Source organism: Apus apus, chromosome 9 (assembly GCF_020740795.1).
Source record: "Apus apus isolate bApuApu2 chromosome 9, bApuApu2.pri.cur, whole genome shotgun sequence".
Lineage (NCBI taxonomy): Eukaryota > Metazoa > Chordata > Aves > Apodiformes > Apodidae > Apus > Apus apus.
In genome coordinates, this window is record NC_067290.1 from 17,957,514 (window position 1) to 17,982,712 (window position 25,199).

Sequence of the window (25,199 nt, forward strand, 5' to 3'; positions counted from 1 at the left end):
TCTGTGGGATCAACTATGCACGACGTAGCAACGCTCACGATACCAAAACACACCAATCCCTGGCATGCTGACATCAGGCTGGTTGCCAATGCTCATGCTCCAGCTGGGCACGAACTTCCACATTACCAATCTGAGTTACCCTGGTGGGAACACAGGCTACCTGGAGCAATCTCTTCTCGTTTCAGATCTCAAGCTATAAAAATGAAAACCACATGTCTAGTACGTTTTAGCCATTGCTTTGGGAATAAAGAGGAAAGGAACAATAGAGAGAATGGGTCCCGTCCAGGTTCAAACCTTCAGGAATACTTTTCACCTAAGACCAGTTCCATTTCAGTTTCAGTACTTTCACAGAAGGGGACTGTCCCAGATCTTGAACTGTTCAGTTATTATTATTTTTTTTTCACTTCACAGTGTTTCAAGCACCAGCGTTTCCATGTATTGGTTTCAAATAACCCTTTATATATATTTATTTTTATATATATTTATATATAATTTATATCAAAACTGATAGTACACAGTATAACTGGAAGAAGAACTGAACTTAAAAAGGATATGTTGAAAGAGGATGGAGTTTGTGAATGCAATAAATAAAGCCCCCTTCCCTCCCCACCCGCTCCCTACCCCAAAACAAAACGTAATGTTCATGGAAAATTGTGCACAGCAGATATTATAAAAAAGTAGATTCAGGAGCACATCCAATTATAAATGATTGGTAGGAAAATCATATAAAACAATGGAATACATAAAAGTGTCAAGAGTAATCGTTAGGGTGAGAAATTCCTTGGTGGCCAGATGCCCACGGCAAGCAGAAATTATCCTGGTTGCATCAGTAAGAGATCGATGTCCGAGAAAAGTGTGTTCAAGCACAAAGGAGGCTCTCCAGGATTTGAACAGCATGGGCAGGTGGAGCGTTTGAATTTCATACCCTGATTCATAGTTTCCACAACTCCATGTGCAATTTTCAGAAAGATTCATCGTTGACTGCCGACATGTCCCCCTTTGGCGTGGAGGAACGGGACGAGCCCTTGTCTGTGCTCTCAGAGCCCGAGCTGCTCTGATTCTGTTGTTCTGATCCTGCACTGGAGGTCACTGTAGAAGACGACGTGGAAGAGGAGCGAGTCTTTTCTTTAAAGTCTGTGATAATTACTGTGACATTTCCCACTGTGACTGCCAGCTGCTGCGCGGTACTTCTGTCCACATTTTTCAGTCTGGGTCTAAAATAAATGAGAAAATGTTCATGAAGAGGATAAGTAAACGAGAAAGGCAAAGCTTATTAGAAAAAGCATTTGACAATAAACTCTGTGTGACTTGTCCTCCACTCGCCAGCACAGATGGCAAGAACTGGGGGAACTTGGGCAGCACCAAGCACTGCACAGCAGAGGACAAAGGTTTGACCTTCTGCTCCCTGTGACAGCCCAAGCAGCGAGGGCTGCAGCAGCACGCTCAGCCCCAGAGGAAAAACCTGCCTTGCAGAGCTCTGCAAAGGGTGCTCTGCTGAGGATTTATCCCTAATCCAACTCTGCCAGAAAGGAGGACACTACAGCAGAGCCAAGCGGACAGGAGCCAGACAGACCGAAGGATCTCGTCCCCAAGGGGCAGATGAAAGAGTTCTCTTATCTAAATTCACCATCTCATCATGTGCCCCGATGTTATGAGACAAGGCTGTGACTCTGCAACACAAAACCACATGAAAGCATTTGACCACGGCTCTTTCATTCCCATATTGGAACTCTGCAGCTGCAAACAACACAGGCACTGGGACAACTTGGCTTGTCTTTCAACTGCTTTGAGCTTTATACAAATCAGATGCCCGATCAGCCAATGTGTAAAATTGCTCAAAATGTTCCCTATGGAACTGCGGCTATTGTAAATAAAATCCAGAATCTACTCCAGTATTTCTTGCAGCTAGCTCTTTTGGTAGAAAAAAAAAATAAGGAAAAAAAACCCAAAACCACCCAAAAAGAACACACTGGTATTTATAGCTCAGGATTATCTCAGTAATTTGCACGCTGTGCTATCATTCAATTAGTAATGTAGCTAATAAGAGGCTAGACTCTAGGAAGCTGACATTCATGCACATTTTGGGGGTGGTCCAAAGCTCTGATACAACAAATGTTGGACACTCCTCCTGCTACCAGGAGTCAGCTGCAGCAACTGCTGCAATTTACAGCTTTTGCTCCTAATTAAGGGTCAGGTTTAAGGAGCAGAATATTCCCACGAGGGAAATTAAAGATGAGAGTCTTTATACATCAGTGAAACAGCTTGCTGAGAACTGCCTTATTCCAAGGGATGGGAGGGAAGGTTAGTTTACTCTGGGATCAAGCTCCAGCTTTTAAACCAATCTCCCTTCCCTCCTCCTTGCCTGAAGCACACTAGGCAAATGCAGCCAAAAGGCCCCAAAAAGGAGACAATGCAGCCACATACACTCAATGGCTTGCAGTGGTAAGTTAACAAGGGGAAGGTCTTTAAGTAGTAGTTATCCAAGTGGTACTCCAGAGCCAGATAGAATAGAAAACGTATTAAGGACAGGTGTACAGCTTCAAAATACAAGAATGGCATTTCTGCAAATTGCCCTACAAAAAATGAAGTTACTGCATCAAAAATAGTATTTTAGTATCTAACCTAAGAAGCTGTGTCAATTTTTAACATGTACTACGGGAAAGCACTTCTGATAGAAGATACAACTACAATATTGCTGTGCTGGGATAACTGCCAGTAAAAACCTCCTACTTGAAACAGCCCCAGCGTTTAGTGACCAGCCTTTGCAAACCTGTAGCTGTACTTGCTGAATTCCCACAGCAGACACATGCCCACGCGGGTGTGTTGTATGTACACGCTTGCAGGAGCTGGCAAATTCAACACGTAACCACAGGCTAGATTAAATGATGTCACCTTGTTTGTGGGTAACAAGGAAGGCCAGCTAGCTCAGCAAGTTCTGGGGTTTCCGTCAGCTTTTGGAGTGTCTCAGCAGATGCAGGTTGCCCCCAGAGCCTCGGCAGCAAACCCAGCAGCCAGTGTTCCCGGAAGCGTAGTACGTGTGCGTATTTCCCTCCCTAAGCCCCAAGTTCCTCTAGGAAACCCAGTTCTTCCTGTAATTTGCCTGGGTCATTTGTTTTCTCTTGGACTGAGAAACAACCGAAAAATGCTGGCCCAGATACCGGAACAGACTTGACTGCCTCCACCTTCCTACAGGGTTGAACATGCGCTCCTGCTATTGCTTGTCAAAAGGCAGCACTGAGAGTATATTTAGACAAAAAAGAAAGAAAAAGGGAGATTGTATGGCCTAAGCTGCATTAAGTTCTGCCCAGAAAAGCTCCAGCTATCAGCTGTCTTTCAGCTAAGCCAGGCACCAAGAACCTAGATGAAACTGCCCATGAGATTGACATGGAAGGACTGGGGGGACTTAAGGCTGAGGTGCAGGATTTGTCAGTGCTCCTGCTCTCAAACACATTCTCAATGCCAGTTTCAGAACTGAGCCCTCCAACCATTCCTGCAGGACACTTTAGGGTTCTCCTCTGTGCAAAGAGCTGATGAAGCACAGATGGAAGCCTCCAGACAATCTCTTCAGCACATGGATACAATTTTTGCTTCCTATAGAAGGCAAAGGGATTTGCCCATTCATGTTATTTTGCAAAATTAAACACCTTGATGCCTCACATTTATAGGTAAAAAGGCATACGGCCAAACAAGAAATGTAAACAACCAATCTGTAACTGCACAGGAAGGCATGGAACAAACTAAGATATTCTGTCAGAAACAGGCATGGTATCCAGGAAGTTCAAACAGGATTTCTTAAAATGACAATTTAAAAAAACCAAGCAAACAGTCAAGAAATCTGGGCATGAACAAATTTGAACAGATAACTATTGACTCTGTAAAAACTGGATCCTTTGAAAAGACTCTTGACAGCACTCCTGAGGGCAGTGAATTGCAAGCAAAGTTCCACTAAACGTGACACTTAAAAAGACAGTTTAAGAACTGAAGATGATGATGCATCCCTTAAAAATACCCATCTAGGCCTGATACTATTAAGTATTAATTAGGAATGACAACAGCTTGTAACAGAACATGCCATGAAAGATTCTGCTACAGACAAGGAGTAAAAACAATTATTTGATGTAATCTATCAACTTAATATTACATCATTAGTTGAGTGCATCAAGTCTCCTACATCCTAAGCCTCAAAATAAGTACAATTTCAAAGAGAACAGGCCAAAAAAGTAACAACAAAGGTGTATTTCTCTAATCAAATCAGGAATGGACACTGATCTTTAGGGGCTGAGGAAGAGTTCAGTGTCCCTGCAAAGAGCTCAGCCTTCTACTACAGCAAACCTCACACTGCCCTCACTACACTCGAGTTACCATGTAAAAGATATTCACTCTTATTAAATGTTTTTGTGCTATTATCTAAAAAGTTCCAAGACAACATTTTTCTGCAGCCACGTCTTGCCAACCTTACTGCCACCAGCAGTGTGAACCGTATTTCCCATATGTTTTAGAACTGTTTGCAGCTAGCTAATATTGCTTCTGTTCATGTGACTTCACTATAAAATCCTTCTTACAGCACATTTAAGAGATGCAATTCTTATTCAGTCCACACAGGCAGAGCACCCAGATTAATTCTGCCCCTTGTAGCTCTCTAAATTCAGTAATACAAAAAGTGTTTTTTGATGCTGAATTTTCAATTTTAGAAAAAAAGCAGAAGACACTGCTTACAGAAAACAGGTATGGAGTATATGAGTGTAGGCAAGTCTAGGGATAAACCTCTCTCCACAGACAGCTACTCATTTGAAACTTAAACAAATATGAAAGAAACAATTCATGCTTTTTGTTGATAGCAAGATTCCAGCAAATCTGCTAATGCAGCCTTTTAATTCCTGTATACTTGGAAAACTATCTTGCCAATTACAGTCACTGAATTACAGATAAGGAAGTAAAAAAGTAACCTTTGTTACTGCTATCAAGCCATGATAAGAATTTGATAAATATCATCGCGATTGCTGGTTAATGTTTTTCCCCTGCTGTGTTTTACAGCCAAAAGCATTACTGCCCAATTGACAGCACCATTGATTTAGAAGAGAAACAAAAACTGAGTGGACAACAGAACAAATATTTCCAATGCCTGAATCTGTCCTCACCAGCAGTGTCTGAGTGCTTGCACATGAAGATGGCTCAGAGCCACTGATGGCCTTGCCACACTAACACTGGCAGACCCTGTGGGTTAGACAGTGCTCTGGCTCTATCCATTAGAAAAAAACCAACTGCTATTTAACACAGTTCTTAGATACTGAGAGCTGTAAAGTTACCTGGAAGAGTGATTTGAGTCACTGGTCTTTGTTGTAGTATTCCCAGACTGTATACTGTTTGCTTCACTAGGAGGGTCTTTCACAATATCCGACTTTGGTCTGCAGGAATTGGAGGGAAGAGGCAGAGTGTGAGGTTAGTTTAACTGCACAACTCATCAATGCACAGTGCTACTGAAATCACTCCATATTTCATTGTGCATCCTGTAAACTTACTTAGTCTTCTTGTTAGTGTTCTTCTTTGTAACACTTGGACTAATTTCCTTCTCTTTGTCAGGCTTTTCCTTGTCTTGTTTTTCCACTTTCTCCTTCTTCTCCTTCTTGGGTGGTGGTGGGGTTGCATATTGCTGGGCAACTTGTTGTGCCACCAACTGAGAGTTTATTCTAGGTTTTCTATAATGACAATAAAAAGAGAGACCTATAGTTAATTTTACACAGTAAAAATGACTTAATCAAAAGCTGTGTAAATACTTATTTCAGCAACCAGAGAAGAACACTTACTAAGAACCAAATGTGAAGTACAACTGTTGCTACTGAACAAGGGAGAAAACTTAAAACTAAGAAATACTCCAAACTGCTGTTTGATCAGTTTTTAGCCCCATTTAACTTCTCATGTATCATGTCCCCTTACTTCCATGTCATGAAACCACAGCCAGTCTCGGGGAGGGACAACAGTGAGGAAGCAGCTTTCAAGAATCCGCCAGCCACACACTGTGGCTACACTGATGATAATAAGTACATTTCCTGATAAAATCAGTTTCCTTCCTATCTTTCCATTTAATTTTTCAAATGAGTTTCTGGTTCCTTGAAGCAGCAAACCTAGCACAAATAACAAAGAACAAGAGAAGGTAACTGAGATGACTTTGTCCCAAGGGCTGGGACAAAAGCTCACTGGCAGGAACAGGGAAGACAAGCGGGCATTCACGCTTCCACAGGGAATGGCTGTGCCAGCCTCCGACGCCATCTGCACACAATTGTCTGCAGTCCCCAATGCTGCTCTGACAAAATACACCAGCAAACTGTCTTTCAGAGACTCCTTCCCTTGTAAGTTATTATTTTAATATAAAAATAGCTTTTCATTTAACCAATACCTTGGTAATTGGTCCTCACCTAACTTGAATAAATTTGTACCTTCATCCCTCCTGTATTCCTATCCAAACTCTAAAGTGCTCTCAGCTTAACTACTCAAAATCTCTCCCTCCTGACCTGACATATCACAAGGCAGTTTATACTCTGAATACTCTGACTGTTCATGATCAATTCGACCCCTTCAACCCACCAGAAAGATGCATGCTCTCTGTGTCCACACAGCTTGAGGGAGGCAGAGCAAAATCAGGTTACCAGTTACATTAGTTGTCCATTATAAGCTGGATACCAATTGTAACAGTTGCTCATGCTTGCCCACAGCCATTATATTGGTCATAAATACGATTCAAATTTTCTATACAGATCAGACTACAACAGATAGCCAGTGAAAGCAGGACACAAAGTTCATTAAGTCTACACTGGAACACAGAAACCAAGAGTTTCCAAGCAGAGCTCTGTACCTGCACCCAGTTTTTACTACAGACATGTAGAGACTTTATGAAGTTACTTAATGGTTTCATGTGTTAAGAAAAACACAAAACACACAAAACACAAATTGCTCACATGTAACATCTGCATTTCAAGATGATTCAGACAACAGAACATGCAGAAAGGTTCTACTCCGTGTCACAGGAAAACCCAAGTATCTAATAAGCCTCTCTTAGCACTAGTTTTCTGTCTAATGATAGATACCAAGATGCTCTCACTGAAGCCAGATACACCAAAATACTTAATTTCATTACCACAGCTTATTATAAAGTCTATGCAACAGGTTATAATCAGGCCCCTGATGTGCCTCAACACCACCGGTATATGGATTTTCCACCCAACATATAATCTGTAACTCATTATATGCTACAATCTGCATACATTTCTGAGTGAAAAAAGATGATCTGGTCTTCAGCCTTAAATAACTATGATGCTGAAACTTTCTGCAGATGAGATCACGGTTATCTGTTCCACAGAAAAGTGAACAGGATAAGTAGCAACCTTGCATTTAAAGTCCCATATACAGCAATTTCTGACCATATGACTGAGAATAAGAAAAACACTTAAGAAAAAAATGTTTTGGTTACATGGAAAAGAATTTCAGATTGATGCAACCACACTAAAAGCTGACAACAGTAGCTTGTGTCAAGCAACCTGCTAACCGCCCACTCGAAGGGAAAAAAAAAAAAAAGAAAAGAGATAAAGTGTCAAGAAATCTTCAAAGAGAGGGCAGATACCATCTCCCTACCGGATTACACATGATTAACCTCACTGCTTGAAGCTGCCACTTCTGCCCGGACTTAGTTATTTGCTGTTTACACAACCAGCTAAGTCAGAAACCCAAGCCATTCTTGGGAAATCCCAACTCAAGAATCTGAGAGCACCTTCAAAGTTTTGACTCTGCCCGATTCTGGTGTGTTTGCTTGCCATGTTATTTCCAAGCCCAACCTCCACAGCTCCTCTTGCAGGGTGCTGAACTGCTTGAATGGAGATACAAATTTTAAAATTGAAATTCAACTCAACTAAAAACATTTACATAAAGAAGTCACACTGCATTTCCCTTGGAAGTCTGGAATCCAAAACAGACCAGCTTTAAAGTGCTCCTGCAGAGACACTTCACCCCATACTCTCCTGCTCCTTATCTGTGCCAGTGACAGCACACTACATTAATCAAGCCTTATCATTTTCTGGCCAGCCACCGAAATAACGAGCAGATCGTCTCCAAACCCCACATTTACATACTCCTTACATGCCTGGAGGGCTCACTGGTAAGGGCAAACCCAACTGAACACAGAGAGCAGGCAGTGGGATGTGCAGGCACGGGTTTCTCCTGCCCCACCAAGGAAGGGAACAGAAAGCTGCTGAGACTTTGGTCAACACTGACCACACTTCAAGAATCTGCTGTACTACTGGAATAGATTTATTTCATTTTTTTAAAATACTGCAAGTAATGCAATAGCTTTCCAGTTCCTAATCTGGTCATTTCCGTCAAAATAGCAGCAAGTTTAGGAAGGTTAAAGAACAGTTAAGCAACTGGCACACTAATAGTGGCAATCACAGGAGTAATAAAAGGCCCACACTGCCACTACAGCCAGGATACACTGCTTACAAGCCCTTCATAACAAAAGGCAGGCAAAGCAAGTAAAGCAGCACATTTTTAACCACAGCAAACTATAACCATAGAAATCACAATCAAGTAAAGCAGCTGCAATATCCAAAATGTGCTCCAAGATTCCCTGCCTACCAAAAACACACTTGAAGAAGGGCTAACACTGACCTATCTAGCATCCCGAGCCCAGCCCATCCCTCCAGACACCATTCCTGCCTCTCCAGCCATCTGTGCCACATCCTATTCACACTGTTTGTCCAAGCATCCACCCTGCTCATGAGAGTTGTGAGCCCTTCTCCAGCTGTGGCCACAGGTAGCTTGCATTGCCTTCTGGAAACAAGGAAGAATTCAATAATACTTTGCAGCAGATACCAGTCATCTTCCCTTTCAGAATCTGAACAAGGAAAGGAGAAAAAAAAAAAGTAACAGTGGAGAGAAACAAGCCTCATTCCCACTTCGGCTACAAGGATTTAACAGGCTCTGGCTTCTACTGCAGATTTTGGAGTCATAAGAACAGAAAGGTCTTTTTGATTTTCTCTTTTTCAAAAACAGAATGTGTCTGAGACTTCAGCTCAAATACTACACTATTATATTAGCATCACCTATCACTTGAGCACAATAACCTGAACAGAACTCCTACATTTTTTGTACAGATAAACAGCTCCAGAAACAAGTATCAACCATTTTTTATCCCCAAATCTGCTCATCAGTTTACTTTTGTAACATTAAATGGTCCACATAAACAAAGAATACATTTAAATTACAAAAATCAACCCCCAACTCAGCCCCTTCCAAGTCTTCAAACCAGCACTTGCACTTAAGGAATAACTATATTGTCATTTACACTTTAAGAACAAATTTTCAATGCAAGTATCTGGAATAGGTATGTTTCCTTATACCTGAACATTAAGATATAGTTATTATTTGCTTGGACAATTTTCCCCTAATTTAAGAGGCAGCCTGGTTAACGATTCAACCAAGATCAGACACTGATGTGACCAGTAAGTGAACATGATCCTTTTTCCAGCATGAAGGATTGTCTTCTCCCCTTCTAAATCTGAGAGCAATTCAAGTAAATTAAGGTCTGCTTTCAAAGCTATTTTTTAGCCAAATAAATTGTTTCACATTAGTTAAACTGTAGTTTACATCACAGGAGGAGAGATTTGTGCAACAATTCATGATCTTTGCAGCAAGGACATATTGATACATGAAAAAGCTGAAATGTATTTGTCTATTCCAAATGTGGGTTTGGCCCCAGGGTCTTTACCATCAACTGTCATAAATACTGCATACAAATACTCTTTATTACCTTCTAATAACAGACCTACACAGAAATATTATGCTTGTAAATACCATAGCCTCAGAAAATGGAATATAAGCAAGACCTTTCCTGAGGGCTCACTGCCTGCCTTACTGCACTCTTGAAATCAGAAAAAAAAAATTGGACTTTTAAGGTTCTGGCAAGCATCTCTCAGTGCTCCACCACCTGCATTTTCTTCTGAATCTCAAAGCTTCCCTTTAAAGCCTGTCTCGGGGCCATACCCAGAGCACTGATGCCCAGGAATTCTCCTGCTCTGCTCATAATCCCTACAGCTGGGCTTGGGAGTTGAGCAGCACAAATCACACTGCACATCCAACACATGGTAGTTCCTCGGACCTGGATTTCAACAGGGATATAGGAGGATAAGTTGCACCAGATTTTTCATGTGACCCTAATTTCTGTATCTGGGATTTCTTTGGTCCTGCTGCCTTGGGAAAAGGCAAGCCCCCCCCACCTCCTGCAGACACTGCAGAGCAGAGACAGCAGCTGCCTTTATACCCACAGCAACACGCTGAGACCTTGAGGGACTCAGGCAATCCCCAGAAATGTGGATCTAATTACAATTGCTCTTACTTTCCCACAACTATGTTATCAGAAGAACGAAAGTGGCATCAAGTGGGATTTGAGAGTCAAAAGCCTCATGTAACGTGAAGTACCGAGGATTTGGATAATTTCATGCTGTTCTGGCTTTGATGCAAGCAGTGATACCAGCAGACCTCTGCACAGTTCACTGTTTCTTTGAGAAAATGCATTTCATATGCTGTGCAGTGTGAAGTACATGATTATTTTAATAATCCTAGTCACATATTAATAAATTTTTGCTCAAAGAACAACAAGCAAGCAGGACTGAAAGTATTTCTGTATTTATAAAACAGTGCCAGAACAATAATACAATAAGCAATACTTCTGAGTGATACTGTAAAGCAAGGCTGGAAACTAACCTATGAACACATTAAAAAAAAAAAATCATTAAAATAATTTTATATCCAGCAGAATCAAAGCTTTGTAGAAATTAAGCCATAAAGATGACAGGGTGAGCACTCATTCTTGCATGCATATTTTCCAGCTCATTTGTGATGACCACCATGGTCCCTTTTAGCAAGAAGAAAACAGATGAATGGAGAAATTGTCCTTGGTGTAGAACTGCAGAGCAGCACAGATGCTGTGCACATTTATCTGAGAAGTTCTCCATGTAATACAAGACCACAAGGCAATGATAGAAACAGTAAAAGAAGACTGGAAGGACAAAGAGCAAGAAAAGTGTGACTGAGCAGTATTTTGTTGAAAGAACAGTATTCTCCTTAAACACTGATGTGCTAACGCTGGGTTTTTATTTGGAAGAGAGATGCTTAAAAATAAAGAAATTAATCTGAGGAACAACCACTTCTGGGCTGCAGGTTTTGCTTTTTCATGACATTGCCAGCAGGACAGTTATCTTTCAGCTGAAGAAAACAGCACTTGCTACTAACCTTCTAACCTTACACAGAAGGGCTCAGCAAGGTCTTTGAAAGTCTCTAAGTGTGAGCTCTGAACATTTGGGGGGAAAAAAAACAAAGAACAGAACTGCCTCACACACAGGCAGAAAGATGGTTCACCACAAAATAAACTGAGTACACTTAGAAGTGTATGGCCACCTCCAGAAACCCTCCAACAAACTGTTCAACATCCTCCTTGACCATCCATCCCACTGTCTCCCATCTCCTTGGAAGAGTCCATTATAGGCAATGCAGAGACAAAGGAGCCTCAGCTCTGTCGTAATTTCTTCCTGGCCACAACAACAAACCTTGAGCTGTTCAGATTTCAGAAGAGTATTTTAAACTTTCTTTGTCCACCAGAAGTTTTTAGAATTCAGGTCATTTCTCACAGTTTGAACATCTCCCACAGTACTTATGTTTTTAAACTTTTAAAAGTTCAAAATTATTAGTAGTAATGAATATTTACTGGTCTCACAAAGCTGCCAGCTCCCCTGTCTTTCAGAGTGAAAACCTGTTTTTTTTTCCATTTCCCTCTTTTTTTTTTTTAACAAATTAAGAATGGGAAAGTTATTGAATTAAATGCAAGCCATCACCTCCCTTTACACAACAGGCATTACTTTGTGCTGGAAAAGAAGCTCACCATTGCCTCTGTGCCACTACAAAGTAGCTGAGACTCCTTGGATCATGCCTGTAAAAAGAATTCTCAATCCTTACTTGTTACAGGAGTCTTAGCATTGTTTATGTTTAATTATTAGGGCATATTTACAAATCAAAAGCCTATAAATCAAAGAGTGCTTTTTTCCCCCCAGTTACCACTGCACAGATTCTGCAGCCCACATCTGATTGTTTTTAGTGAAAATACACTAAAAATCACAAATCCAGTACTAATCAAGTTCCAGAACTGATCTACAAAACTATTTCAGTATGACTACTCAATAGCATAGTGTTATAGGCTTTTCAATACTTTTACAGCTTTTGGGTTTTTTAACCTACATTATTTCATATCATCTTATTACAAAATAATTTGATGTCAGGGCTGTAACATGTTTTGGAAGCAGTTTGACCAAAATTTTGCCATGCTGAAGCTGCAAGCAGTCACATAAGTTCTCAAAATACCCATTCAGTACAGAACTGAAAGCTGCAAACAACATTTCTTATAATTGATCACACAGGCACTACCACAAATCCAAACATGAAAGTAAACTGGGACCATTATTCTCATATCAAATTAAATAAACATTTTTATATGGTGCTCCCTGCACAGCTGGACCTAGGGATCTGGTGGGATGCCAGCAAGAAGGAGCCCCAAGCCAGAGAAATTGGGTATTTGTTTGAAAATTTTCAGTGGAGAAGCACCACTGTTTACATTTTTTGCAAGTATACAGAATCTGCACAAAACTTCTCTCTTTTTTTTTTTCAAGGGAAATTGATAAATCCCCAACTGGGCTTTCTGATTAAAAAAACAAGAGCCAGAGATTGATCACAAACCTAGGTCTTCACCCAATCTCACAGACTACTTAACCTCCTGGCCTGGGTCTTTGTGCTTCTCTCACCCTTTTAAAAAATAATTAAGAAAGAGTTGGCTAACACTGCATGGTGCACATGTTTGGGCTACAGGTTTACTCTGATACACTTCTGTGAAGGCTTCATGATAAGACAGCAGGAAACAAAAGCTTCTGGGTGCTCTGGAGAATGAGGAGCCATCCCTACCAGGTCTCCTGCAAAACAGGAGACAACTCAGGAGCAAGAACTCTCCCTTTCAGAAGCTATTTAAATTGAAATCACAAGATGACAAAAGGAAGAGTTAAGCACAAGTTGTTCTTCAGGCTTCTTTAATACGAAAGCATGGAAGGAAAACAGCAAAGCTGGTGAGCAACAGTGCTGAGTATCAGTTATAGGAAGAGAGCTTGAGGTTTACTTAACCACTAATACCGTAAAATTGAACTTACAGCTTTTGCAGGAGGCAAAACAAAAGTCATGCTAGAGTTTTGGAAGGAGCACTGCTCTGCTTCTGCCTGAGAGCAAGAGCCTGCCTGGAAGCTCAGGCGGTGCTGGCAGTCTCACCCATCCTCCCATCTGCAGCACCTATCCGAGCTGCAACAGGAGATAATTTCGTATCTCATCTGCAGCAGATAACAGGTGCCAGCAGCAAAAGCCTTCAGGCTGCCCATGCTCACCCTGCGGCTGCTTTCCCTGCTTAGTCCAAATCTCTGGCACAGACCCGCTCCACCGGCACCTGCTCCCGGCCAGTCTCGGCTCCAGCCCGGGAGCTACGTGTGTATTTTATATACACACGCACACACTCATATAAATATACACACACACACAAACACTTATACACACAATAGCAAGGCAGTGCTAAAGTGCTGTTGACACTGCTGGACTTGCACCTGCATTCACCTGCTGGAATTCCTTCCAGTAGGAACATCCTTTAAGGAGTGAAATCAGGAAACGCCTTGAATTAGCTGCTTCTGCTTTCATTCAAAAATAAAGCACCTTTCCTCAAATAAGGAGTTCAACACACTTCTAAATAAATTTAAAACAAGAAAAGAATTGGCAAAACACCAAGTTTACCACATTTTAAGCTCACTTTGTCTTGTTTGATGGGGAAGCAAAACTGTCCAAATGATCACAACTTCATCATGCTTACAAATACTATAAAGCTACTTCTGATTCATGCCTATATATAAAATCTAAAGACAGATGTACACAGAATTTGTTTCTCAGATACTTTCTTGGTCCACTGTTTTAAATAAAACACAAGTTTTCTACTAAGATTTTTCAATAGCCCATTTAAAAAATAACAAAAAATTAAGAAAAAGAGCACAATACATCTTTTCTGCTTAAAACAAAATTTGCAATATGTAATAGATTAAAAGAGCATCAATTCCCATTGCAACATCACCCTAAATTCGAGTGGAACAAGAACTTTACAACTCCCTTTCTTGCTCTCTGCCTAAGCATTTGCCTACCACCAGTGGTAAAGTCCACAGTTAAGCATTCAGAAGAAAAAGCACTGCCTCTTAATCATTTATTGCATTTGTAGGGAAGAAGTTCTGTAGCAGTAAAAAAACACCTGTGCTAATATACACAAAATCCACAAGTGGGCATTTATGAAATGAGATGCAACCGTAAATGTGAAGATCACACTAAGCCTGAACTTGAAAAGATGGCCCTGAGATTCCTAAAACATTTTCCCTAGGTATGCGAATTTCTCTGGTCACCAATAATTTTAGTCATAAGTTGCAAGTGCTGTGCAAGCTTCATTTCTAGAAACCGACTGCAATCACCCTGATCAAGCTATTGACCCATTTACTGATTCACTTAGAGCTCCAGGTTAATCCATCACAGAAAATTCAAATCACTGCTTCAGCAGGTTGTACACCGAAACAGGAACATTGGTTGTGCAGATGCTTCTGCTGCTCTCATCTACAGACACACCTTACTGCAAAATACCAAATGTTCCCTGATTTACAAGGACTCACAAAATTGTTATGGAAAATTCCCTCATCTCAGCACAAAATTTACCTGCCTGCTACCACCAGAATGATGATAAAACTAAGACCATTTCCCTTGCTTGTCAAAAATAAGCTGCTCTCACCAGCAAAAATTTGAAAACAGTTCATAAAGCTGGTGGCAACCAAGATGTGCATAATAAAACATTCAGATTTATAACAAAACCAATTATTTAAATACTTCTTCCTATTTGACTGTTTATTAAGCTATGTATAATCCTGAGGAAAGTGATAGGCTCAAAACTTCCTGTTGAGTAACAGGGTGCAGTTGGCAGCAGGAGGGTATGAATGAGTCTAATGAAAATTTAACACGTAGATCCCCCAAAGCAACTGCTCATGGTTACTGTATTATAATTTAAAATAATGAAACTATGAGGAAAAGCAGAGTTTTAGCAATTCTTACTAAAACTAAAAACAAGGAATACCAGACTTAGTAGTTTAGAAGTGCTTTATCACTGTTGCTCATATATATGTTTCCATTTCAGACACTGAAATCCTGAGTAGTAACAGAAATTGTCATGTATACACCATCCTTTAATCTAGCTTGACACGTCCCATCTGGGAGCACCTGCAGCAGGAGAGACACCAAACTTGGAAAACAAAACAGACATATACTGAGAAAATGAGCTCCTTGCCAAAAGAGAGATTTCAGTTAAATTCTGAAGTTGATTCTCTCCCCACAAGTTTGTAACATATATTTCCAAAACTATCTTTCTTGAAGGTGTGCTACTGGGCAAGCACAGAGAAAAACCTGTACTTTTCTCTTGTAAGAAGATGAATTACATGAGCATTCTCTCTTAACACGCTTAAGCATCTCCAATGTATCAACATACAATGCTAAAGAATGTGGTATCACCATTCCTGAAGAAGTCTGTCAATTTCTTTTTAAGAGAAAATTTAACAATGTCTAATCTGTCTGCAAAAAGTGAACATTTAAATAATGAGTTTAAAACACCACCTGTTATACAGCAAGAGCTGAATGAGATTAAGGTTTTGAAGCTGCATACCAATATCATTGGTCCAGACTTTGTGTTTTGACAACACATTTCCAACATCTATAATTTTTATTAGCAAATGGAAGCTAAATTTCAACTTTCAAAGGAGGAGAGTTTCTATCACTAGCAAGAACTACACAAAGGGGTTTTCAGTCACTTAAGCATAATGCTTAGAGATACATAATACTTACTCTCTTTGAGAAACGCAGATAAGCTGAACACCTAACCTCTGGATAAGGAGACACAACAGCTTTCCTTAAAACAACCAAGAGATTTCTATTGAGTAACAATTTTGCAGAGTCCCCTGGCAAGGCAGGGGTGGGCTGGTTTATCAGAGTAAAATTTCACTGTGCTTGCATGACACAGGAACACTCTACACTTTGAAAAACAGATTTCTCACTTAGAAAAAAAGATTTCTCTTATCATTTACCAACTGGGCTAAATTCCCATTGAAGCAAAACAAGAAACTACCATTTCTACAACAGATGCTGAACAGTCTCAATAGGCTGTAAATCTCTAGGGATGCCATAAGAAAAAAAAAAAAAAAAAGAAAAAAAAAAAAAAGCAGCCAATTGAGCAAGGCAGTAACTTTAATTCAGCCACATCAGACACTGCAGGCTTTACCTTAATGAGAAACTGAGTTTTTCCAGCAAGCAAAACATCCTTTTTATTAAAAAAAAAAAAAGCAGCATCAATGATAGGATTTCCTTTCACGTGAAAGTGACATTTCAAGAGTCCTTGAACAACCAGGAATGTGGCTTTGCCAACAAAGCTCCAGCCTGCAGCAGCTATGTTACTTAAGATACATGCTGGGCTGCTGCACTGTGGATGGGACGCTGCTCTGATGCTCTCAGGAACCCAACACAGCACCAGGTAGCAGCACAGGCAAGTGGTACTCCACCTGCTCCTTCACACCTCTGGCTCAGCACAACCTGCAGTGAAACAGTCACTGTCAGTGTTTAAGAGGAAACACTATTGTTCAATGAATCAGTTTGCTTTGCTAAAAACAACAAGAAATAAAAGACACTAAAGGATGATAGGCAGACAGGCATTTTCAAAAGGCCACCATGTGCTCAGAGGAGCTCTTCTTCCCCACTGTGTTCTCTGAACACAATCTGATTACTGAACACAGACATATAAGTGACATTTGAGTGAGTGGTTCCATCCAGGTGGCACAATGTGCAGCAATCCTGCATGTGCATGCTCTGCTGCCCAGGAAGGCTGGAGGAGAAGGCAGGTGCTGGGCTGCCATCAATGGCTGCTTTTCCAGCACCATGGGAACAAGACAGTCTGAGAGAACAGAAACTTTTGTTTTCAGAATTACTACTCCTGGGTGTGAGGACCCAGATGGTTTCAAAATTTGCCAGGAAGCAGTACTACAATGCTCAGCTCAGGAGCTTTCTCCCTCTAACTAGAAAGCCTTAGAAGAAACCTAGTTAGTAAACTGCTGGTTCCCTACTTGGAGTACCAGTGAGAGTTACCTATCCTACACACTATCCTACACAACAAAAAGCCAGAAATCATTAGTTAAAATAGCAGAAACATTTCTGAATCCTCTGCAAGCCAGAGGATGTACCTGCAAATAACAACTACTTGTCCAGACAGAACTATTATTTTAAAAGAAAGTTCTCAGATAAGGTAATCTTGAACCTAAAATGTTCATTTCATTATACTCTTGACTACTAGCACCATTATCATCAACCTGATGACTAATATTTTGCAGTTTTGCATACACTTAAATGCTTGCATTTACTGTACAGACACACACACACACAAAACCCTGAATTGCCAGAATCCTGGTGCTAGCCCCAAGGAGGGAAAGCAAACCAATTCAGTAAAAAATTCATTTTTTTTTTGTTAATTCTTCAAAACAATTCTGCTGCTCCATCCTAAATAAGTGGATAGTCTCTCTGAAAACTACCAGACACACTGTGAACCTGTGCCAGCTGCAAATCACTCCAACCACCCTGGCACCATCATTTAAAGTCATTTTCCATTTAAAGAGTCTCCCATCAGCGCCAGCACAGCCTTTCATTACCCATCCCACTTAATACCCACAATCTCCACAGCTCACTCACCCGGTCTCCACTGACCAAGCAGCACATAGAGACTGATGTGCAGATTATTGGGATTCCTAATGCTTTTTCTCCCCGCTGGCTGAGCTCTTGGCAGCCTGCCTGACCTGCAACACGTGTGGGTTTGTCAGCCTAATGCACTGTGTCATCTGCAGAGTCTGGGGACAAAGCAGGACCCAACGGCATCCGCACAGCAACAGCCAACAGCTCCCAAAACTTCCAGCTACTACACTTCCCATCACTGGAGGAGAAAGAGGTACAGAAGTGAGTGTTTGGGTATTTGCCACCTCTTACTTTCTGAGAGGCAAAGATGCAAGGTAAGGGCAAAGCAATCAGCACAATCCTTTAACCGAAGGCTGGAGAGTCAACACAGGGCTTTCCCGTACAAAACATCCGTCCCCACTTGAAGGTTGTCTTGCAATGACTCAAAATCTGCATGTCAAGATTCTGGATTTGAATAGCTTTTTTTTCCACATAACCCACCTTTTTTTAACTAAACAATGACTGTGAAAATTCAGAGATACGCTTTCAAAACTGAGTTGTGACCCAGTCAGTCATCACTCACCAGCTTAAGAGGCTGCTATTAAACTGTATATATACCTGACATTTAGTCAATGAAGAAAGAAATGAAGCTTGGGCACTTTTTTCTATATAAAAGATACACTGAGACATTTTCAAGCGTCAGGCAATACATCAGCCCTGCAAATCCTCCTGTAAATTCTTACAGGATGAATATACAAAAGAAAATGCCACACAACCTGCAAATATTAAAAAAAAGCTAATTAAACATCATATCTAACTACAAAACATAATGAAAGTGAAACGGGTTTGTAGATGAATGAAATACAGAAGCTGGCAGAGATCTTACTTGGAAATGCAAGAAAACAGAAGATACAACTGAAGTTTCACTTCCTCTGCACAACAAAACAGGATAGAAAGAAAGCTCAAGCACAAGACATGGCGTGTCCTCTACAACCTCCTCAGACACCACCTGCTGCCCACACACAACCAAGTTTTCTAGTTTGTAACCATGTCAGATTACAGATTTTTTGTGAATCATCATCTGAGCAGGGAAAGATGAAGTTTACCAACTATATAACTAAATGCAGGGATTTTTAGACAACATATAATAAACCTATTTTTCTTCTAATAAATAGATACTAATTATTTTATAATTGCAAACATAGTAACAGAACAACTTAAGGGAAGTCTTGAAAACCACTGCTAAGCAGCCAGATGGTGTTGGGTTTGGTTCTAGTTCACGTGTATCATCCAGCTCTCAACTTCACAATGTCCAGGCACTTCAGTCTTGGGTGTACTTATCAAGACACACCTTGGTTAAGTTTATTTCCATTTAACTGTGACCAACAGCACCTTGCTTGCCTGAGGATGACTATAGCTGAAGAATATAAACAAAGGTTTTCTGCACCCCTGCTACACTGGACTACACCACACTGACGATACACACCTACCAGATTAGAGAAATTACTGTCTTCTAGAGATTTGCAGAAATGACTCAGTGAAATTCTACTATTTTACTTTGCTTCCTCCTCTATTTTCTTCCTGAATTTGTGCAGCTAATTGCTTATCACCAGAATTTCCAAGTTAAAGCAAGCTAAAACCAGAACCTTGTTTTTACTCAAATGCATTGCAGGAATAGTGGGAACTGAGTTGAGCAACCTCTTCCTAGGGAGCTCATACCCTTGCTCTGCACCCAAATTGGGGAAAAAAAAAGAGCAAAAACTTTCAGGGCTGGCATAATTTTGTGAGCAATGACACACACGAACCATCTAGAGAAAAACCAGAAAATGTGCTCATCATCATCATCACCTTTTAATAACTTGTGGGGTCACTTGCAGCAGTAGCAAGTGCCAGGATTCTAACCACTGCAAAACTTCCCTGTCCATTCTGCACTGCCCACAAGGGACAGCCCTGCCCTATTCCTGCCATCAGCTGTTTAAGCCCACCTAATTCCCCCTTACCAGCTCTCCATGTAGCCACAAAACCAGCCGGGTCGACACCAGTGCAGTGGCAGTGCCAGGGCTCATGGCAGTTGTGAGCACTCAAGCTCCAGCACAAGTATTTGCAGCCTGACCTGGAATCCCAAAAGTCTCCTTGACATCTTTAAAGACTGAGTGACAACTAAGAAAAACAGAAAAATGGTCACTTCTGCTAGAAAACTTGGGGATAAGCGTGGAATGAAAGGTTGAAGCAACCACCTTCATTCTGCAATAACACAACTGTTCACTTTTCGAATAAGTTTCCTCAGAAGAATCTGAAAGCAATCAAATAACACAGAAAAATGCATGGAAATTATCATTATTGCACCAAAACCAAAAGCAGAAAAGCTTTTATGTGCTTGCTTTTAACAAAAGAAAGCCTAACTTTGAAACAGCTGCTTCACAGACTCAAACCCATGCCCCGAGGCAGGGGCTAGGTTTGGTTTTGTTTCTGTTTATTTCACAGTTTCCCTGTTTATTCAGCTTCTTTCCCCTCCTGGTGGCAGCCAGGGCAGTGCAGGGCAAGTGGCTTCATCCAAAACCAACAAGCAGTCCTCACCCCTGACAGCCACTCCATGCTGCTCCTCAAAACGCAGGTAGCTACATCCTTCTGAGCTTGGCAGAAGCTTCATGTCTTTTCCAAAGGAAAATCATCTCAGAGCTTGCTTGGAAAAAAAAATAAAATCTTTTTTCCAAGTGTCATAAGCTGGAAGAAGGTAGTTAAGGTGAAAAGGAAAAAGCCAACGAGTTCTACAGTCTGAGCTCTATGTAGTTTAAATGCTACTTAAACGGCTGCTAAAAAAACACCAGCATGAGTTGGAAGAGAAGTCCTCTGCTCCTTCCCTGGAGGCTGCAGACGTTTCCTGGAGATAACGGTACAGTCACCAAATGCTTGCGAAGCATCAGCCTCCTCTGCTTATGCACAAATACACTTTGCTGGCATTTCAGACCATCCATCCTTTGCTGAAGAGCCCGTGCACACATGCTCCCACTGGTGCTAGCAGTGACTGCTGTAGCCAGAGTACAGAGGGGGCTGAGCACATCCAACACTCTGCAGGCTGTAGTCCACATTCATAGTTGTGTTTTATGCAGCAAAATAAACCAGTAATTGTCACACAAGGCAAAACAAGCAGCAAGGACTTGATGGTTGGGGATACAGCACAGACTGAAATGGGAATCACACTGGTAGGACATACAGATCCTGCACCACTCCACCTCCAGCATCGTTAGGAATTGTTCTACAACCACGTGTGCAGTTGCTGTGTGGATAACACCCTCAGCCTGAACAGTTCTTTTCCACCACCACTCTGCGCCAACAGTCCCCCTCTTCCTCTTGAGTCTGTACAGTATCAGGTCAAACAGAAGCTTCATCAAAACAGACAGACTCGCACCAAAATATTTGAGAAAAGCAGTTGGTCACCAAGAGGTGTTTCTCAGAGAAGTGGGTTTTAATTTTTACACAGATGCTGTCCCTTAAAGGCTACCGTTTCAATGGCTGACACATGCAGCGACAAAAAATACCTCAGAAAAAGCTTATAAGAAGAACCTTGAATCACCAAGTCCAGTGAAGCTGGACAACAAGCGGCAGCTAAAGCATGGCCACCCAGTACCCATTGCAAACCCAGCACCCAGGCCTTTCACAATTTCTTCACTGCTTCAAACACAAATGAAAGCCCCACAGCAGCTTCACTGGCATGCTCATCCACTCCTTCCATAAGACAGGTTCCAGAAAAAAAAATCCTCTTTGGCATTTCTTTTTTTTTTTTTTGTATCAGGCAAGAACTTTGGGTGACTTACTCCCCTCTGGTCCATTCACAGAAGAAAATCATTCAGGTAACACAAGAGCCTAAGGCTTTTTCTCAGAATTTTCCAGACCAGTGAAACAAAGTTCTTTGTGTAGTTAAACTATTTCAATCTATATGCACACACCCTCCACACCATACACAGGCACACAAATGGTGTGCCTGGGTGCAGGTGCTCAGTGATGAGTAAACCTTTGGATGCTGCAATATCTATGACCACATTTTACAGAAAACAACAGCAACAGCAGTCCTAGGGTCATGATGGTCTGCTGGTTTATGTTCAATAATTTCTACAGGAAGATACAAGTTTAGTCTAAACCAACCCCATGCAATTAAAAAAACCTGACCCTCAGATTTGCAAGCCTGCTTTCAGGGCAACCACATAAAACTGGACAAGTTATTTTAAAAACTTTCGGTATTATTGCAATGACAGCATCTCTCAAATCCTTTCAACCTGGACAGGGTTATTTTTACATCAGCTGGACTTATTATCTTTGTACTCATCTAAACTCCCCCCTTTTCACAATTGTTCAGAGCAGCCCACCCACTGCACAGGTCTCAGCAGGTAAGGATTATGCCTGATGCCTCAACAGGACAGAAGTGATGGCAAAAGACTGGTAGACAAACACTCCTGGAAAGTGAGAGACTGAAAGAGCCAATGAACAACTGCCTACCCACTGAAGTACACTAATTATACAGAATAATTGAATGGGAGGTGCAGATAAGAGGTAGAGGTCTCCTCTTACCTCGGAGAGGAGTTTAAAGCACTCTCAGTTGGCAGCAACAGCACAGAAAAAAGTCACTGGCTGTGACAATTAACAGCTTCATTTTAAGTCCCTCTTGTTCAAGTGAATAATCCCTCTATACTCAGACATACTACATGAAACAACCCTTTCTCAACTAAACAGACATATTCAAGGCACACAGCTAAAAATTGAGGGTAAAACCCACAAGCCTCCCAACACTGGGAAGCAGCCACACTGTGGTGGAGTCTGAGCCTCACCAGCCTGCAGGCACAGAGGGTGCCAAGGGGATGAGGGCTCCAGTGTCCTACAACCCCAGCACTAATTCACTGTTATCAGCAACTCCTGCTTTTTTAAAACCAAATTCTCAGGGAAATTCAAAAACCAGACCATGCACCAGCCTATGGAGGAAAGACAGAGATGTCTGCAAAATGAGTTATTTCAGGACGTGCACCGACACGTGAGAAAGGACCTAGGATTTAAAGCAAGCAGTAAATCCTCAAATGAGATGGTGTCAAGTGAGGTATGGATAGATTTCATGTAAGATGTTTACTAGAAATATTCCAGGAAAAGTGTATTTCAATTTAATAGACCTATGTTGATTTTTACCCACAACACAGTCTGTCCACTCAATCACCACTTCTCAGAATTGGATGCACAGTGGGAATTAAATTTCTTTGTGGAAACAGGTGTGAAAGTTTGTTGGAGCTGTGTTCAGTTCTGCCTAACCTCTGTTATAAACAGAACACAACTTTCATTAAAACATCACTTGTGAGGTTTATTTTATGCCACTTGCTGCCTGAATTTAAAAAAAATTACACTTTTTTCTATAATACGCTTTACACAGTGGCTGAAAAGAGTCTGCTTGCATAACAAGTATTATGCAATTTCCCAAATAAATAATACCCTTGCAGGGGGGAAGATTACAAAGTCCCAAAGATTTTCAAGGCTGCAGATTTGGCTTCAAAAGCAAAGACTCTGTAAAAACTGCATGCCATCCCAAATCTTCCAGATCATTATTGACACCACATCTACACTCAAAGATCCCATAAAGAACAGTTCCCCACTGTGTATTAACAAAGGACAACCTGGCAAAATACACCATTTACCACCCCAGTGCCATCACTCAAGAGTGTAAAGAGATTGACACCAGCTTAAAAAAAAAACAAAACAGCATGGATGCAGCTACACTTATTCTAAAGCTGTGCTTTGGCTCGAATAGCTTCTTCTAGTTTGAAGACGGTCTTATTAAATAATAATTTAAAAGCCCAAAAACTCCCCAAAAAAGCAATTTTAACTTAATTAGCCATCTTCAGTCTGCAGAACTCTGCCAGTGCAAGTACAGTAGTAGAGCATTCCAAGTGGAAAACCTACGCTAAGAAAAAGTCAACCAAAATACCATGCAATCGAGTGACATCTAAAAAAACAAGAAAAGAGCACTCACACTGTAAACGAGCATGTATTTCAAGTCAGAAATGGTTCAAAAGTTACTCAAGGGAAGCAAACACAGAAGTAAAAACTAAGTCCAAGTGGCAGTACAGAGAAATGAGAGTAAGGAATTTAGCAAACAGACCTCAATGCTCACCAGTCCCCTACCTTCAAATTTTGACAAATCACCTTCACAGGCTGGAAAAAGTGTTGCTTCTCCTTCATTTTTTGTTGCCTTTGTGATTTGGCCTTTCCTCTCTACTGGTGTTTCTCTAATCCCCACTCAGCCCCCAGCACACCCCAGCTCTCAACAGCCAACACTGGATACAGACCCCTTTCTGGGAGAGCAAAGTCAACATGCACCAACCCTTGTACCAGCTGGGAATCTCAAATTCCCACTCGGTGCAAAAATGCAGCCTTGCATTTGCAGTGGAAATAGACTGAAAAAGTTACTTTGCAGGTAAAAGAAACCCATATTATTTTAAATTATTTTTCTTTGAGAAGTTGAAGAGGCTCATCACAAGCTTCAGACCTTCGGGTGCTGGGAGATTTTCAGCAACAACTTCAACTGGGTGCCAGGGAGCAGGAGAGAGGGACATCAAGTTTTGCACAGGCCACATCCACCCTGCCAGAAACTACAGACACAGAATTAAACTTTCACAACTGAGCTAATCAGCTACATTTCAAACATAAGCGCCACTTATCTCCCCAGAACAGCAGACTTTTTTCTTAATTATCCAAGGTCAATGGCAGTGAATGCTGAGCAAAATGACACTCAGGGAAGCCATGTGGATACAAAACTGGAAGCCAGGCAGTCTTACATTGGCTTAACAGCAGTATCACATTTTAATATGAAGTTGCTCTTTTTAGACGTGAGAAATACTTCCTAATTAATCAATTATCAATACATTTGATAAAGGTGCTTTTTTAGAAACCCAAGTAAGTTATAATACCAGCATAATTCTCTCGTTTTCAACAAAGAGAAAAATCTTTTTTAAATGTTACAATAGGGTGTAATGGTTGAAGGCAACAGAAGCATCCAGTCAACCAAGGGAATAATAATTGCAGTAATACTTTATCAAACTCATCCAGAATTACCGTAACACCCCAGAATGTTTATCATCATCTCTGTGTGCTTAAGATATTCACAGGAGTTAATACAAACAAAAGTATCATCACCACACCCCCCCCAGCTCAATACCTCCAAGACAGGAGGTCTCAGGTGCAGTCTCATACACTGCCTTGGTGAAACACACAGCTCTTCCTGACAGGTTTGAGCTTGTCACAAAACAGCAACTACTTTGGAAATTTCAGTAACTATTTCAGCTTCCCTAAAACCACACATAGTAAAGTTTTAC

At 41.1% G+C, this 25,199-nt stretch overlaps 1 protein-coding gene across 1 annotated transcript in view; it reads right to left on the reverse strand.

Annotated features, from left to right (window-relative positions):
• Positions 1-599: 599 nt before the first annotated feature.
• RYBP (RING1 and YY1 binding protein) overlaps positions 600-25,199 on the reverse strand; it is a 40,448-nt gene continuing 15,848 nt past the window's right edge. The window contains exons 3-5 of the mRNA XM_051627556.1: positions 5,520-5,696; positions 5,307-5,405; positions 600-1,214 (exon numbers count right to left, since the gene is read on the reverse strand). Of these exons, the coding sequence (XP_051483516.1) occupies positions 962-1,214; positions 5,307-5,405; positions 5,520-5,696 (529 nt within the window). The 3' untranslated portion in view covers positions 600-961. The remainder of the gene's footprint in view (positions 1,215-5,306; positions 5,406-5,519; positions 5,697-25,199) is intronic.